Raw genomic sequence first — 17,691 nt, forward strand, 5'->3', positions numbered from 1 at the left:
GAAAAGTAACTATGATAGGAATGTTTTGTAGATTCCAGCTAGTGGGTCAGGTGGTTTTCGGGACGACAACGAAGCAGGCATCTTGCTGTACAGCTGATCCTGAATACGCTCTTTTCGCTGCCGTAAGCTGCTGTCATCTTTTGTTCGCGTTGCACTGCGACAATACACACATATATATATATATATATATATATATATATATATATATATATATATATATATATATATATATATATATATATATATATATATATATATATATATATATATATATATATATATATATATATATATATATTACATGCCCCACCTATCTCGCTTTGGGGTAGTGGCGTGCTTCAACCCACCGCCGTGCAATGGACGGGCCTCCGCACGGGTTCCCGGCCCCAGTGACCAACGGGAATCCGACACCAGGTAAGTATATATATATATATATATATATATATATATATATATATATATATATATATATATATATATATATATATATATGTGTGTGTGTGTGTGTGTGTGTGTGTGTGTGTGTGTGTGTGTGTGTGTGTGTGTGTGTAAGTGTGTGTGATTTGGGTGTGAGCCTCTGGTGTAGTCGGTAAGCCGGCGGTTTTTTCAACCATCAGAGGACAGGTTCGGCAAGCGCCTGTATATTTTTGTCGCTGTTCACAAGCGACATAGCCTGCAAGACCAATTTCTATTATGTCGATACCACGTCACCCGCGAGGTAAGCGTCTTCCATGATCACCGCCCAGGGTTGTCGAAACACAAACACCATCTTGACGTGGCGGTAGAGTCGATCTCGAGAGAAGTAACAAAGAACGGCTTCACGTCCATCTTGCGGGTGGCAAATGCGATCGCTTCGGGAACATACAAATCCAACGGTTCTTCGTCGTAAGGCCAGTCCGTAAGGCGAACATCGTCGTCCAGAGCTGCTTGCAATGTCATGGCTGGATTTCTCAGATGGAAACTCTTATCGCTGCAGCCTTCAAATAATCTGACAACGTTGTGGACAAGAGGGTTCGTGTTCATGGCATCGTCCAAAACGTTTTCGCAGATGAACTCCATCGTTTTCGGCAATCTGTACAACAAGATCGTCCACAGAAACTTTCTTCCTGTTTGATGGATACGGGTGAGTGCGAAGCCAGTCACTGCATGCGAACCTGTAAAAATTTGTGCAATGTTTCAAAGTAAGGTTAGTGAAGGTGTGCAATCGTCCACCTTCCTCCATGCAGTCTGCCATGGGACAACGCACGGCAGACTACATGGAGAGAGAGAGAGAGGATATATATATATATAAAGAGAGAGTGAATAAAGGCAGATCTTTGTCTCTCGGAAAAAGCCACTTTTTGTTTGCACAATACTTCGCTTACAAAGCGATCTTCAAACTGCAAGAGCAGTGATTTTGGAATTGTAAAATGACTTATTGTTGCAAATTATATTGCTTTTCTTTTTATTGTCCCATTCATAGAGGCACTTTCTACGGCTTCCATACTTGGACGATGCTATTTTTTTACGCGCGAAACGCTCTTTTCACACAATACCATGCACACATGCTGCAAGCAAAGGTCCCCAGCTGGTCTGTTACAACAATGCGATCATTTTTCTTCTTCCGAACAATCGAACAGCACGTGGTCTGAGAAAGATGGTGCAAACCTGCGAAAACGATGTTTATCGTTACCGAAGTTCACACATGTCACGTCGCGCCCATAAAGAGCAGATTGTACTGCTGTTCGCTGTGGTTGCCTTCGTTATATTTGAAACTACGTCCGCGTGGCGTAAGTAGCCCACATATTTATGATACTTACTTAACAGGGCAAGAACAGCGTGCTTAAAGACGGGTTCACCGTTAAAGGGAACACTTTCGTGCGCAGCATGTCTGGATTTCACTCTGTGGCAAAAGGATGGGGGCTTAGATTTGCATAAAACTACTGCTGGCTGGCTGTTGTGAACTGGTGCCGAGCGTGAAAGATTTTCATACGTTTACTTGCAGTCATGAGACCTACAATATGATAGGTTCTCATCAGAATGTTCCCTTTAAAATGGGTGGTACTGTACATTGCTTCAACAACCATTACTGTAGTGCCAACTAAGTCATGCAATATAAATTTCAATTTAATAACCAGTGCACGTCTCTCATATTCATATCGTGGTTTTGGACGTAAAACAACATATTGACGCAAGGTAGGCTGGCAACTATAGTAGCCAGCCTCTGAAGAGGACAACGAAGTAGTTCTGTGTGCGCGTGCTCTGGTGTTCGCGTTTCTGGCCCTTGGGTTACGAAAGTAAACGCCCTATTTTGTACCCGCGTGCCTGTGTCTTTGTGACATTTTCTGGTGGAGGTGCTGGGTAAAATAAACGCTCTCGAGTTCTGCTGACCAACTTCAGCAATGAGTTTCAGCACGTTCCTAGAGGGACTACTGTCGCTTTCCTCAGTGAAATCACCGACTTTTTCGATATCGGCACATTTGATACGACTTCGCCGCATGCAAAAGCTTGTGCTGACCTGGGAAGCCGCATTCACGTTAATCCAGACTTGCCAGATTCACGAAAAGAGCGGCTGCTAAACCTTGTGAGGGAATTCTCGGACTGCTTCTCCATAGCTTCGAAAGTTCAGCGTACCACCGTTACAAAACATCGCATTGTTACCGAGGAGTCGGCGCGGCCTTTTCGCCAACATCCATACCATGTGTCCCCGAAGGAAAGAGAGGTGATTAAGCGTCATGCTCAAGAAATCCTGAATGATGACGTCATCCGACCCTCGACAAGTTCGTGGGCGTCACCTGTTGTCTTAGTAAAGAAAAAAGACAACACACTATGCTTCTGCGTCGACTATCGACGGCTTAACAAAGTCACGAAACGCGACGTTTACCCACTGCCACGGATTGATCACGCCTTAGACCGTCTACGCCACGCCCAGTTCTTTACATCACTAGATCTCAAGTCAGGGTACTGGCAAATTGAAGTTGACGAGGGCGACCGTGAGAAAACCGCTTTCGTGACGCCTGACGGGCTCTACGAATTTAAAGTGCTGCCTTTCGGTCTCTGTTCCGCTCCCGCCACGTTTCAACGCATGATGGACACTGTACTAGCTTGACTAAAGTGGCAGACGTGTCTTGTATACTTGGAATATCTCGTTGTGTTTTCAACCACATTTGACGAGCATATTTCAAGGCTAAAAAGTGTCCTCACTGCAATAAGGAGAGTGAACCTTACTATCAAGCCTGAAAAGTGCTACTTCGGCTATCAGCAACTCAAGTTTCTCGGCCACGTGGTGAGCCCGCGGGGTGTTCGACCAGATCCGGAGAAGTTGGCTGCCGTTGCCGATTTCCCTCGTCCTGGTGACAAAAAGGCTGTTCAGCGATTCCTCGGACTCTGTGCGTACTACCGCCGTTTTGTCGAAGGATTTTCGAAAATTGCGGAACCTCTTACAAGACTGACACGGCCAGATGTACCTTTCGTATAGACGGAAGAACAACAACAAGCCTTCGTAGAGCTGCGCAATCGACTGCAGACAGCTCCAGTGCTGGCACATTTCGACGACACTGCCGACACCGAGATCCACACAGACGCCAGCAACGTGGGAATCGGAGCCATTCTAGTTCAATAGCAGAACGGCGCAGAGCGTGTGATCTCTTACGCGAGCCGCAGTCTCACAAAAGCAGAGGCTAATTACTCTACCACCGAAAAAGAGTGCCTAGCAGTCGTTTGGGCCATTAGCAAGTTTCGACCCTACCTATACGGCCGGCCATTTTGAGCGGTCAGTGACCACCATTCGCTCTGTTGGCTTGCCAATCTACGGGACCCATCAGGCCACCTCGCCCGGTGGTGCCTCCGCCTTCAAGAGTACGACATAACGGTGGTCTACCGATCAGGACATAAGCATACAGATGCTGACTGCCTGTCTCGTGCTCCTATTTCCCCGACGTCATCTGACACTGAACAAGATTTACCGTTTCTTGGCATCGTCGATGTGGTGCGGATGGCTGAGCTTCAACGTGAGGACACTGAGCTACTTCCTGTCATCCAGCATCTTCAAGGAGAAGACGTTATCGTCCCACGCCGACTCTCACGTGGTTTGACTACGTATTGCCTGCGGAACAATGTTCTCTACAAGAGAAATCTTGAGAGCAGCCAGGAAACTTTCCTCCTCGCCGTTCCAATGGCACTGCGTGAGGAAGTTTTGCAGGCGTGCCACGACGATCCTTTGGCCGGTCACTGAGGCTTTGCTAGGACATTAGCGCGCATCCGACAGAAGTACTACTGGCCACAGCTGTATTCGTCCGTTAAGCGCTATGTCCGCACCTGCCGTGACTGTCAGAGGCGTAAAGTTCCACCCGCAAAGCCCGCCGGTTTCCTCCAACCTTTAGATCCACCTCGAGCACCATTTCAGCAAGTAGGAGTGGATCTTCTTGGTCCCTTTCCTACGTCATCCTCAGAAAATAAGTGGATAATTGTCGCGACCGACTATCTGACTCGCTATGCAGAAACCAAAGCTGTGCCTAAGGGAACTGCAGTTGAAGTCGCCAGATTCTTTGTCCACGACATTGTTTTGCGCCATGGTGCACCTGCTGTTCTCATAACCGATCGCGGAGCAGCATTTACGGCAGAGTTATTGCAACAAGTCACCAAGCTGACGCACACCAACCACCGGAAAACAACAGCTTATCATACCCAAACGAACGGCTTGACGGAGAGGTTAAACAAAACATTGGCAGACATGCTATCTATGTATGTTGATGTAGAGCACAAAACGTGGAATGAAATTTTGCCGTACGTCACGTTTGCTTATAACACCGCTGTGCAAGAGACCACAGACCTAACACCATTCGAGCTTGTTTATGGCCGTCGTGTCATCACACCGTTAGACGCTATGCTCCTCGTAGACCAGGACAACAGCGGAAATGACAGCGTTGACGACTTCGTTGAGAAAGCCGAGGGAGCCCGCCAGCTTGCACGGAACCGCATTCGCGCGCAGCAAGATATCGACGCTCGCCGTTACAACCAAGGCCGAAGGAGCGTCCACTATCAACCAGGTGACTATGTATGGGTGTGGACACCAGTTCGACATCGTGGGCTTTCGGAGAAGCGATTGCGGTGCTACTTTGGCCCTTACGAAGTTGTGCGCTGCCTCAGTGACGTGAATTACGAGGTAGTTCCCTAAAGCTCTGACACCAGTTTAAACCGAAGACGTCCACGTCCAGAAGTAGTCCATGTAGTACGGATGAAACCGTACCACGCCCGCGAGTTATGAACACTTCAAACTTTTTCCTTATTATCCACAACAGCGTGGGCTTTTTTTTTTTCATTGACGTGATCATTTTTTTTTCTTTCATGGCCACCTCTAGCATCTCAGTCAATCGACCGGGACGGTCGCTCTTGAAAGGGGGGAATTGACGCAAGGTAGGCTGGCAACTTTAGTAGCCAGCCTCTGAAGAGGACAACGAAGTAGTTCTGTGTGGGCGTGCTCTGGTGTTCGCGTTTCTGGCCCTTGGGTTACGAAAGTAAACGCCCTACTTTGTACCTGCGTGCCTGTGTCTTTGTGACAATATAATACTATTATTATCAATTACGGACGTCTTCAAGAGACCATCATATCGGGGGTTTTGGGACGTAAAGCAATTAGTGTTACTATTATCAATTACCAAAATCTTCAAGGGACCACCATATGTTTTTTTTTCGCGACGTAAAACAAAGGTGGTATTATTATTATCAATTACCTAGGTCTTCAAGAGATCACTGCAGCCCAGTGTCTTCACTCGTTTAATAAGCACTGCGAGCCAACACGAAGTTTTTAAGCGAAGGCTTTATAAGTAACATATTTCCCATGTGCATTTTTACGTGATATTACGTTAACACGTTAGACACGTACAATTCACGAAGTCACAATAATTTCGAAATTGTCAAACACGTAGCTATATTACTTGGTTACTTCAGCTGTGATAGTCTTAGTCAAGATGCAAGGATATTTTAGTGTGTTTTTTTTTACTGAGTGAGTACGAGGGATGCTTTTTTTTAGTTAGGTACAACTCGTCCAACTGCACGAACCCTTTGGTGCACCGTAGGTGTTATCGTGGTAAGCCACGACCCCACCCCTTTAGATCATTGGCCAACAACTTTGCGCAATATAAAACGTAGGTTTCTTTAAAACACGCTCTCCTTTTTTTGAGAAGTACAAAACATTAATCAGATTTGCCTCACTGTTCAAGATACCAAACCCTGAATATTCTCGTTAACCTCCCCGTATTTCTTTTTTCTTTTTGTGTAGCACACGCTTACGATTGTGGGCCGAACCAGGAAGCAAGATGTAGTGGCAAACACAATACCTACGAAGCTTACTGCGGCAGTGATGGTATGAACGCCAATCAACAGAGGCCGTCACAATGCCGTCCTCGTTCAAGCGTCGTATGCATGTGCATTGCCGGTTTCTACAGAAGAAAACCTGGTGGTTGTTACCCGTGCGTCCGCATCGACATGTGCAATTAGTGCGCTCCGCGTGTAAAAAAATCCAGCCTCCACGATCTTATCACTACTTTGGTTATTTGGTCTTCGTAACATCCCTTGGATGTCGCAAGGTGGTAATTGCGCGCTGCTTCGCAACGACTAAGCTGTCGCAATTCCATTGTACGAACATCAACAGTGGAATAAATATGGAAACTACTTTTCGAGCATTCTGGTACTCTTTTTAGTGTTGTAGTCATTATTATATGCGCCTTCACACCACTTAGTATCTTCTCTGCGCCATTATCCGTACTTAGACAATGAAATACGATGGAGGCCTTTTTTTAGAAAGAAGTATGTGCTCCGTACCGTGGGTCATTCGCACCTCTGTTGTTTGTTGTTGTTGTTGTTGTTGTTGTTGTTGTTGTTGTTGTTGTATGTCGCCACCTCTAGTTTATGAATTGGTCAATAAATGAAGTTGTGTGTATATGTCCTTGGTAATAATGTAACTAGATAACGTTAGTGGTTTTCAAAGCAGATCCATGGAGCGAATGATGATGAGTTGGCGAAGCGTCCATCTATCCATCCGTGCGTCTGTCCGATCGCCCGTCCGTCAATACGTTCGTCCGTCTGTTTGTGCTTTCGTGAGTCCATCCGTGCGTCTGTCTGCCATCTTTGCTTCCGTTCATGCTTCCGTGCTTATGTTGGTCCATACGTCTATGTCTGTCTCCGTTCGTCCGCCTGTGTGTCCGACCGCGCTTTGGTCCGTCCGTCCATGTATTCCTCCGTGCTTCCGTCCATCTGCCCGTCTTTCCGTCGGTCTGTTAATGCATCCTTTCACCCGTCCGTCCATGCGTCCGCTCAACCATGTTTTTATCAGACCATTTATCCATGAGTACGTCCAGCATCCGTCTGTCCGTCTACGACGCATGGACGGGTGGATGGACGGACGGATGGAAGCATGGACAGACTGACGGATGCTTCACCCCACTCATCATTAGTCACTCCGTAGACATGCTGTGACTTTTTGTCTTCCTTATATAATTAGGTTGTTATCGACATCATCTGCGTCTCAATTGGTTCTCTTTCTAATAACTTGCTCGTTGTACAATAGTTACATCCCGTACAATACGTCCGTACAGTTGTTGCAAATTTAGGACCATAATGCGTATAGAAAACGTTTTTTTTTTAATTTACAGTACTTGGTACTCTACTAAGCCAGAGCAAAAAGCGTCCCGTGGGCCTCACAAATGAACCCCAATAACACCAAGTCATGCCAAGTCATGTATCACTATGGCATGAAGCCTTGTTCTTTAGATCAACGCAACAAAATATTGTTTGTAATAAATACTAATGAAATAATTAGTATTTCATCTTGTCTATATTGGGATGATTATATATCGCGTGTAAACCCTCCTTCAACTAGACGTTATCTGAGCCTTTCTTTTCACACACATGTTCTTGACTGCAGTTATTTCCCCCAAGGGTTGTTGAAAGCTGGAACAATTTACGTGGTTCTGTTCATGGATTGGCTCTGTCAAATTTCATAGAAGCACTGTTATAAAAATACTACCATTTTGGTTGGGGTCTTTTACGTTATCGTTGAGAACTATTTGTTTTTATGACCAGAAATATTCTCAATTTCTGCAATAAATTTGCAAAGGGCTGCAGTGTTTGAAAGATCTTGATTCGTCGAGGTTATAGTGGTTATTGTGGTTCTCTGTGGGGCGTCTTGCGCGTTTGTCTTACTTTTACTTAAGAAATATATACCGATCGACTACGCCCAAGTGCCCAAATGATAGTCTCGTGCTCTGCATGCCTCAGCAGGAGAACGAAATTGGGGGCAGGGGAGGCACAAGCTCCAAGGGCCACCTTTTGCTACACCTCTGCCCCACAATAAATAGCTAAATTTAAATACAGTGACACAAACATATACATACTAAAATACATTTCAACCAATAATTACGACTATCATCCTCCCGTAAATTTTGCCTTGCGAATCCTTTCACTGGTGGCCGCATAGCTCCGACCTTCTTACAGCACGTTATCACCGCTCAAGGACGGGGCGTCGCTGATGGTGACGTCCATGACGAGGACGGCGCCATTGCAGAGGCGCTCGGCCGTGCTCATGTCCAACACCAGGCCGTCTTCTCTCTGGTTGGTGTCGGCTTGCGAGTGCAGGTTCCGGGTCCTGGCTGACCACGAGAGCCGGTGTTCGGCGCCGCGCAGTTCGAACCGGTACAGAAAGCGCCGCGCCTCCTCGCTCGACCCGACGACCAGTACGGCGCCAAAGAAGCGGTTCCTCGAGGCCCTGTTGTTCCTCTTCCTGAGCATCACGACGAAGTCGCGGCCCAGGCACGTCTGCAGCGCCACCCAGCAGAAGGCCTCGACACGCCGGAAGTTCGTCGCCGTCACGACCACGTTCTCGCCTGTACGTTGATTTGCGCGAAAAACGAGCACTTAGTTAAAGGGCGTGTGCACGGACTACATGTGTCCTGCATGGTTTACCTGCTTCTATAGTTACGAAGACATCATATAAATACCAACCTAATCTGCAAGCCTGGCCGTTCGGCAGATCCTATATTGATTAGATCGACTTCAACTGGGACAAGGTTTGATTTAGGCTTGATTTGCGTGGCTGCAAATGTGGCCTGGTTGGTTTTATTAGCAGGTATATTGCTTAGTACACCGGTTAATCGGTTGAGTTATCGTCGGTTGGTTAGTCAATGGTCATAAGTAAGCCCGCCACCTTTCCGAGAGAAAGCTGACGTACTGATGTCCCTTAAACAAGTCGGTTGCCCAATGAATGGTCTGTCTGGCAGTTTGACCAGCCGCAGACAAACGGTCAGTCGGCCAACCATTGAGTCGTTTGTTCGTTAGTCAATCTATTGGTTCGATTGACATTGCGTCCATCCGAAATCGTGTCTGTTGGTTCTCAGCGTTTTGGTTCGTCTGTTCGTTGTTCTGACGGACATGACTGACCCCGGACACTGCCCAGTCATTAGGTTAGCCGTGACCAACTTTCCAACTACGTGCGGGCGAATGGTCTACAAACTAGTTATTTGTATGTTGGGTGGTCCACGCGGCGTTCCTAGCTCAAATCTTCGATGGTCATATAGCGCCCCTGACTGACCAATTGATCATCCGTCCCCGGTTGGTTGGTCATCAGACTGCTGGCATGTCTTTCCACCTATCTTATTGTTTCACGGATCGCCTAATGCTCAGTTGATTATTTGGTCAGATCGTGTCCAGTTAACTTTTGGTGGGGTTGGGTTAGATTGGGTTGGATAGTTCATATATTTCGTCCGACAACACTGGCCATACACTCCGTTCATCAAAAAAGTTAAATAATACGCATGGTGACCAGGATTAGTTAATACTGTCCCGCCAACGGCCACGTTTATTGAAGGACGGGACTGTACCATGTGATTTTTTAACGGCTAGGGAAAAATGAATTATGCAAAGGCGTCACACCACCTAATCTTCGCCAGCTTCAGAGAGGCTCACTGCATATCTTCCAGAAATATAGTGGTATAAAAAAGTGAAGCATGCATACATTGGCACAAGAGAGTATCCCAAGAAAAAAAAAACCGCCAGCGTCTGTTTCACTTCCCATGTTTTCCTGTGCTATTCGCCTGGTGCTCCTGCCAAATTCAATCAAATACCTCGAATTTCTGCCGTCGCTTCTACTCGTTTACATCATCAAGAAAGTATACACTGTAAAGATATCCATGTCCATGTTGACAGATGACAGACACGCTAAATTTCCGATAACTCTACGGATGTAAAAGAAAGTCGTCTCCGAGAACGTCTTGTGAAGTAAATTTTGCACGTGTCTCTGAATTCTGGAGTATCTCATTCACGCCACCCTGAACTAGATAGGAAACAGGTCGAAGAGTGGCCAAATTTGCAAAATAAATCATATCCTAATATTCCTCCGCTACATATGAGGTTTTCATAACACTACTCGGAATAATTCGTACAGCGTGGGCCATGCTGTAAAGATGGCTTCCTTGGAGCCACTGAAACAGCGCTTTTGTGAAACCAGCATGGGAGACGGGACGTTTGCAAAGACACATTTTAGATGCGGAAGCATCTTATACTCGCGCCTTGTAGTGCGCCGTCCGCGCCGTCCGCGCCGTCCGCACCGCTTCTCGAACATTCGACAGCTGACGCGCACGCATGCGCCGTCGCGCCGTCGCCCACCATCTGTGCCGCGCGCGCTTCTCCTTCGAGAACATTCGACAGCTGACAGCGCATGCGCAGTCGCGCCGTCGCCATCTGTGCCGCGCGCGCGCTTCTCCTTCGAGAACATTCGACAGCTGACAGCGCATGCGCCGTCGCGCTGTATATATACTCAAGGTCGGCGCTCGCTCGCTCAGTTGCCGCTCGTCGGTTGGTTTGTACGGCGCGTCGACGTCCAAGGTCGCGGTGAAATGAATTCCAACGAATCCACAAACACAATGATCGACGTCCCTTCGACCAGCGCCGCCCTTTCGCATACGTGTGTACGTGTTCACTCATTTAACACCCCCTCCTACAACCACGTTAACCAATTTAGCCATCGACCCAAGTAAGTCGCAATTTAACACCCCATTTCACAACCACGTTAACCAATTTAGCCATCGACCCGAGTAAGTCGCACTTTAACACCCCGTTAACCAATTATATGCTCCGCATCCTCCTCAGTGTTCCCCCGAGGGAAGCTGCGGGCAATTTTTTTCTTATCAAAACGTCACGTGCCAGGTTTTTTGTTATTTAGGCACACGGGCAACCCTTTCACGTCATTACCACATTCGAGCCGAATAACCACAACTTGTTTGTAGTGAAAGGCGCCATGGTGGAGTGCGAGTACTTCCAGCAGCTGCATCCATGGCGTCACATGCAAGATACATGAACGTAAAGTATGCTTTGCAAACCGAAGAGGACTCCTTAAGTCGCATACTAAGAGGGCGCCCGAAACAGCTGACCTCACAGAACCTATGCGAGAGCAATGGCGGAAAACTCTGCTCAGCTACGATGTACAGGACCAATGCTGTCCTATTCAGAATGTCTGGGATGCTACTAGATGACAAGGTCTTCCGTCCTCCATCTAAGTGGTCAGACCTAGACTAACAACTAGCCAGATCTCTAAATAAAGTTGTCTCACTCACTCACTTGTTCGTACTACCTGGGCGCATCACTCTGTGTCGTCCTTGTTTTTTATGCCAATGCATTTCTTAGACTATGTCCCGCATCCGACGTTGTCCGCGGCAGGGTCCACGCGCTGGCAGGTGTTGTCTCTCCGCTCTCACTCCTTCTTCCATAGGAACAGCTGCGGGCGCGCGCGCTTATCATCGCCCCTAGCAACCAGAGCATGTGGTGGGAGAGAGTGTAGGAGAAGGTAGGTGCAGGGCTTCTCTCGCTATTCGCTTTCTCTCCTTCCTGCGCCCCACTGTTTCGTCCGCTTGCGCCTCACTCTAGACCATTCGCTGGCTGGGTGCCTCTCAAGACGATGGCAGAAGTCGGTGAGGGCGTATGTCTAATGGCAACGGTACAATCTCTCGGCGCAAGTAATGCATTCGCATTTGCTCACGATTCCCTTCGATGAGGTGGGGGTATTTTTCTTTACCCTGCAGCGCTTCGCAAGCACGGAGACCTGTAAAGCTTGCAAAAGTCGTCCGTCTCGTGAAATGCGGCGCGGTTGGCTTTCATAAATGAATACGAGCCTGGTTATCGGTGTGGCGCTGTGAATGTGCGTACAGTCTATGCGATACTCCACCTTGTAATCTCGGAACAAAGTCGTGCGTGCCGAGAATGTGTCCCACGAGCCTCTGCAGCGGTCCTCGCCACTTGCAAGACTTCCTGCCGAGCACGCACCAACAGGGCCTGGATGCAAGCGCGCGAAAAGCAGTCACGTAGAGAGCACTTTCGTGCGCACACGCATTTCAAAGCTCTGCTGCCAGTCAAACAACGAACGGTTACGCGGAAACGCACACGAGCGGTTTCAGCGGCACAACACGTGGTACAGCAGTGCTCAAGTGCTATACGAAACTTGTGCATTTGCGTAAATGCACAAGTGGCTCATGCTCAGCCAAGTTCACTCCAGCCTCTTTGAGCTGCCTAACAGTCTCATAATACCGATTACAGATTGCTCGTATAATAGATCCGAGTTCATGCCGATCGTAGTGTGCCTCGATGAGTGCGCAAGCGCGCATCAAGGCGCCCAGCTGTTGAGCTCGAATTGATTTTTCTCCACGCGTGTGCCATTGCAGCGCCGGCCAAGGAGCTTAAGCAAAACGCTAGTGCGGCGCGTTCGTGAAGACGAACGCGCCGCTTTAGCGTTTTGCTGCTACCGTCAGGGGCGATGAGTGCATTTACCTTGAGTGCACGTGCGCGCCGATATTACCGACGAGGCACCACGCGGCGTCTGTGCCTTGTCTTGTGGTGTGAACCACAGCCGCTCAATCTCTCCTCTTTAGACTCCCTCTTTTGTTTGCAGACGGCCGCCCCGCCCCCCTCAAAAGGGGAGATCAAGCAGCCGTGCTAAAACTATATATATATATATATATATATATATATATATATATATATATATATATATATATATATATATATATATAATCACGGCTAATTCGTTCATTTTAGGAACCGGTATAAAACAACAGTGCAACGTGTCATCAAGTAATGAGTGCTTAGTGTCTAGTACTCCTATTGGTACTCCTATTGGTGTTTGACAGATATAGCACCAGTTGCGTGGATGCAGCCATGGTGACGCATAGTGGCACATATCCATCAGGCAAAAGCATCCGGCCGCTTGATTCTCTCCTCCGACCTTCTCTCCTCCGACCTTAGGCCCACATAAGTAATTCTAAGGACCGTAGCGTTTATCACGCTGCAATGACGATGCTCTAAAAGGCAAGTGTATCCAACATTTTGCTAAGACGACACGGTAGTGGCACCTGCCCGTCGCTTAGTGTTCTACATCTTATCGCCTCCAAGACAGGTGCGCATCTTTCTCCGTGCGCGCACACGCCTTCCTTTATTTTCGAAGATAACCGCCAGACAGCGCTCAAGTCTAACGTGCCTCGATGCGCTCGTTCGCCTTCGGCGCTGCACGGATCTAGACTCTCCAACGCAGTGCTTTCACAATACAATTCAGGTATTTTTCTACGCAGAACATCAAATAAATGTTTTGTTTACTCTCTCCAGACGCAAGACTGTCGTCTTTCAACGACATTTGGAGTGAAACATGCAGATACTTAGGCAATATTTGTTTTAAATAAATGAAGTAACGGGCTAACAGAGTGGAACAATTCGTAATTCTCCGTATAAATTATCCGGAACACGCCGTCAACGTTCTTGCCAAATGGTAGAAATCCCGTGCTTATCTCTGCGCTCTAAAGGTTTGACCCCACGTATCCTTCGCAGCGCGTCAGCGCGAGGCTCTTTGACGCGGCGGCGCGCCGGAGTGTGGGCGGATGGCTACGCGAAGCCGCACGCTCTCTCTCTCTCTCTCTCTCTCTCTCCGTATGGGAAAGTGCTCGACACCGCGTCAAATGGAAGTGCGCCGACGCGCTGCGACGGATATGTGGGGTCAGGCCTTGAAAGATGAACTGCGACGCGACTGCTTACCCCCGCTCGCAGGAATTCTCATGCCTCTTCTTGTCGGCGATCAGCAGAGACGTTGTGCAACCCTTGGAGCGATACTTGCAGGGAAACAACGTGGATTCGGCCAGCTTCTCCAGCGCCAAGTTTCTGTTGTTCCCTGAACGCAAAATAAAATTGCACGGGCGAATCTAAGATACGTTGGACACGTTCTGTATCTCTATATTAATAGAGCCTTAGCTACAAAAATTCAAAACCAGCTCTACCCCAAGTCAAGTCTCTACGATCTGCGGAGCATTCATTCACCTATGTTGCCCTTGTGTTTGTATTGTTTACTTCACCTTTTGAATACGGTAGATATGCCTGTCAGCGGAAAGTTTTTTTTGTGCTTTTTACTTTCTTCAAATTAATGTCATAATTACTACAGTAGTGTTAAAAGAGTACAATGAAGGTCCAATATACATTCCCTGGCTTCATTATCTGTCAATTTTCATTTATAACACAGTCAATATTCGACAGTTATCGCCATCGTTTAACCGAATTCAGCCAAAGTTAGTGAAAATCAGCAAGTGCAAACAAACATTATTCGAGAAAGGAGCCTTGCCGATAAACAGTTAGCTCTCACGAAACCCATGACACATTACCGATGACGATTACCGATGACATATAGTTAATAACATCGTGGCTTTGTTGTATCTATATATTTATAGTTTTGTAATCTTACAAATTTCGCTACTGTCATTGCTATTTAAATATTTGTGTTTAAATTGCGCAGGATATTCTATTACACTGTATACTGTGGGACCTCCTGTGTTTCCTTATCATGCACATCGTGTTGTGAATGTGTAGAAAATGTGATTGACTGATTGATATATTGATTGATTGATTGAAAAGAATGGAGGAAACCTTCTAAATGAATAGAGGCGTTGAAGAAGTCCGCGGTTGTATGCATTGCTGTCATTACTGCTTTCAAAGTATTATTCAAACGAATTGGCAGTGAGTAAAGAGCAAGACGAAAATGAAGATGGTATACATGGGCTAAATGAATCACATGGTTCTTGTCGAAGGCGAAAGCCACATTTTTTTTTTCTTCTCAGTCGACGTTTTCATCCTCCGCCGTCACCTGCAGAAAGCTTACAGCACCAGAGATAGTTCTGCACTGCCTTCAAGATCAGAGGCATTGCAAGTTTCCGCGCCTCACTTAGTTTCGCTTGGCCTCCATTATCGGCCCACCTATGCCCAAGCGACGATGTCGCGTGGTTACGTCATCACCACGTCACAAGTTTCAGCAATCTGTGGCGTTATTCTAAAAGGAATAAACTTTTTTTTGGCGCAGAACCTTTCGAAAAAAAAATCTGATAAGTCACTCCACTCTCTCCTATCTGAACTGTTTTTCCAAACCTTCTGCGCACAAAGAAAATGCATTTATTAAAGAATACAAGAACAACCAGTCCAAGTAGCCAACCTATTGTGACGTCACTATGACGTCATACCAGGACGACATCACGTGATGAATTTTCACATCATTCTTGTGAACGCCGCCGACTCCCAACTGTGAATTATCGCGTTTGATGAGTTTCTCGCATTTTAAAAGACTTGTTTCAAATGACTACAGGACTTGTTTATGCATTGTTATTCATTTGTGCGTGTACACAACAACGTTGCTTGTCGAGCGAGTTGGAACGTCTCGTTTATAACGACATTGAACGCAAACACAGGACAGCAGACAAGTGTCTTATCACTTGTCTGTTGTCTTGTGTTTGCCCTCAATACTGTTATGAAGGGCATAACAATTGTGCTTGAAATATGCCTCGTCTCACCTTTGGGAGCACGGCACACTTGACACATGGCGACGTTTTTTCGGCACGGGGCGCACAGGTGATAGCCGTTCTCGCACTGCATGATGGGAGGCAGCGCATAATTCCTGCAGACGGGGCACTCGAGCAGGCTGGACATTTTCGAGACGGACGTCGTCGTCTGCGTTCGGGGCGGGTCCAAAACGCTGGTCACGGAGGCCGTGACTTCCGCCGCTGGTTGGACGGGAAGGGACACTGCGTAACAGCGGACCAAGAGTCATAACGAAGGCCGCTTGCGCACATCTGTTTAGTACCGTATTACAATGCCATCATGAAACACAGTGAAAGAAATTTCGGAGGCATTCCTGATCCTTGACTCAAGTGTTTGGCAGGGCGTTAACACGTTGTCGTTCGAGTGTGCCTTTGTGTATGGGATGGGTGAAGTTTGTGTTTCGTCGCGCTTCTGAAACGGATCTAAGAGCGACTAACCGGAATCAGCGCGAAAGAACGAGGACCTAGAAGGAATGCACACAAAACGACTGGGGCCGGATTTACAAATAAAATTTTTATGGGAAAGTCACCGCATATACCTTATAACCAAAGAAAAAATGCCAACGTTAAAAAAAGAACTTTATCAGCAAGTGATCCACACCAAACAAGCACGCCGGTTATGTCCTCCCATCTTACCAGCTCTTAAGTTGTCAAATGGCCCAACACGGATGCACTATAAACAACGTAGCCAATTACGTGGCTGTATCCGAGTCGTATACAGTACTCACGTATTGAAAAAGGACGATTTATTGTCAATTATACGCGCTTACTTTCATTTCCACCGTCTTAAGTTGGGGCAGCATCGGTACAATTCCTACTCTAAAGAAAAGACCAGAGCCAGCAGTTCGTTTAGAGAAAAGATTCGTCGCAATGTAACGTAGTTTTTTGGAGCCATCACGCATAACGATCCTTATACTGAAAAATGAAATCGCTGTCTCAACTGAGTTTCGATCCATGAGTATACTGTACATCACACCAGGCCTTCTGACGTCGCACTGTTTATAATAATAATAATAATAATAATAATAATAATAATAATAATAATAATAATAATAATAATAATAATAATAATAATAATAATAATAATAATAATAATAATATAATAATAATAATATTGTTATTATTAATAATAATAATAATAATAATAATTTCCACGGCACTTGAATCCCAAAATAACGATACGATTATGAAGTAAGCCGTAAAAGAAGGCTCCAGTAATTTCGACCATCTCATATCGTGCACTGATATCGCACAGCACACAGGATTCTTGTCATTTCGCTTTAATCGAAATGCGGCCTTCGGGTCAGCAGCCGAGTTCTTCTTCAGTGCCTTTTTGTCGATTCCACTCAATAGTATACCACGAAACAAAAGAAAGCTTTTACCGACGACTCTTCAAGAAGACTTTCTTTTTAAAGCGCGAAGCCCTGTACTTCGATAAAACCCCAAGCTCCCAATTTTAAAACAAACTCTCCGTTATTCGTTCGGACGAAAGTTCTCTAGGTGGCTCCGTTCTTCTATAGCGGTCTAGATCAGCAGTAGACAGCTATAGATGCTCAGGACTCAGAACAGACAGCTATAGATGCTCAGAACAGCTCAGGACTGCGTACATAGCTGAGAGCACAATGGCACGGAAGCAGGAGCTCCATTTAGGCCTATTGGTTCAGTTGATGTTGCTATTGCTCAAACGAGCTTAAGAAGCGGTTGTCCTAAGTGCTCGCCATGACCCGAAGCACCGATATTCAGGATAAACACGTTGTTCAGTGTTACTAAATACGCATGAAAACACCGTCCTCACCTTGACGTCGCGTCAATTTCGCACCTCTGT

At 46.5% G+C, this 17,691-nt stretch overlaps 1 protein-coding gene, 1 long non-coding RNA gene and 1 other non-coding gene across 3 annotated transcripts; 1 reads left to right on the plus strand and 2 right to left on the minus strand.

Annotated features, from left to right (window-relative positions):
• Positions 1-259: 259 nt before the first annotated feature.
• Positions 260-422, minus strand: LOC142767966 (U1 spliceosomal RNA). Its single transcript, XR_012885180.1, has one exon. It is a non-coding gene; the product is annotated as a U1 spliceosomal RNA (small nuclear RNA).
• Positions 423-1,647: 1,225 nt separating this feature from the next.
• LOC142766904 (uncharacterized) lies at positions 1,648-6,662 on the plus strand. Its single transcript, XR_012884649.1, has 2 exons — positions 1,648-1,769; positions 6,260-6,662. It is a non-coding gene; the product is annotated as an uncharacterized LOC142766904 (long non-coding RNA).
• Positions 6,663-8,402: 1,740 nt separating this feature from the next.
• LOC142767744 (E3 ubiquitin-protein ligase sina-like) lies at positions 8,403-16,046 on the minus strand. Its single transcript, XM_075869972.1, has 4 exons — positions 15,840-16,046; positions 14,047-14,179; positions 12,194-12,300; positions 8,403-8,861 (listed from the first exon to the last, which is right to left on the minus strand). Exons 1-4 carry the CDS (start codon positions 15,973-15,975, stop codon positions 8,467-8,469), a joined length of 771 nt encoding a protein of 256 aa, XP_075726087.1. The 5' UTR covers positions 15,976-16,046; the 3' UTR covers positions 8,403-8,466.
• Between the last annotated feature and the right edge of the window lie 1,645 nt (positions 16,047-17,691).

The sequence above is a fragment of the Rhipicephalus microplus genome, chromosome 7 (assembly GCF_043290135.1).
Source record: "Rhipicephalus microplus isolate Deutch F79 chromosome 7, USDA_Rmic, whole genome shotgun sequence".
Taxonomy (NCBI): domain Eukaryota; kingdom Metazoa; phylum Arthropoda; class Arachnida; order Ixodida; family Ixodidae; genus Rhipicephalus; species Rhipicephalus microplus.

Bases quoted from the DNA above. Each gene is read 5' to 3' on its own strand.
- LOC142767744 (XM_075869972.1), bottom strand. From the start codon at position 15,975: ATGTCCAGCCTGCTCGAGTGCCCCGTCTGCAGGAATTATGCGCTGCCT. The intron at 12,301-14,046 runs GTAAGCAGTCGC...GCTTGCATCCAG, and splicing joins GAGAATTCCTGCGAGCGGGG to GCCCTGTTGGTGCGTGCTCG. The intron at 8,862-12,193 runs GTGGAGTATCGC...ATCAACGTACAG, and splicing joins CTTTGTTCCGAGATTACAAG to GCGAGAACGTGGTCGTGACG.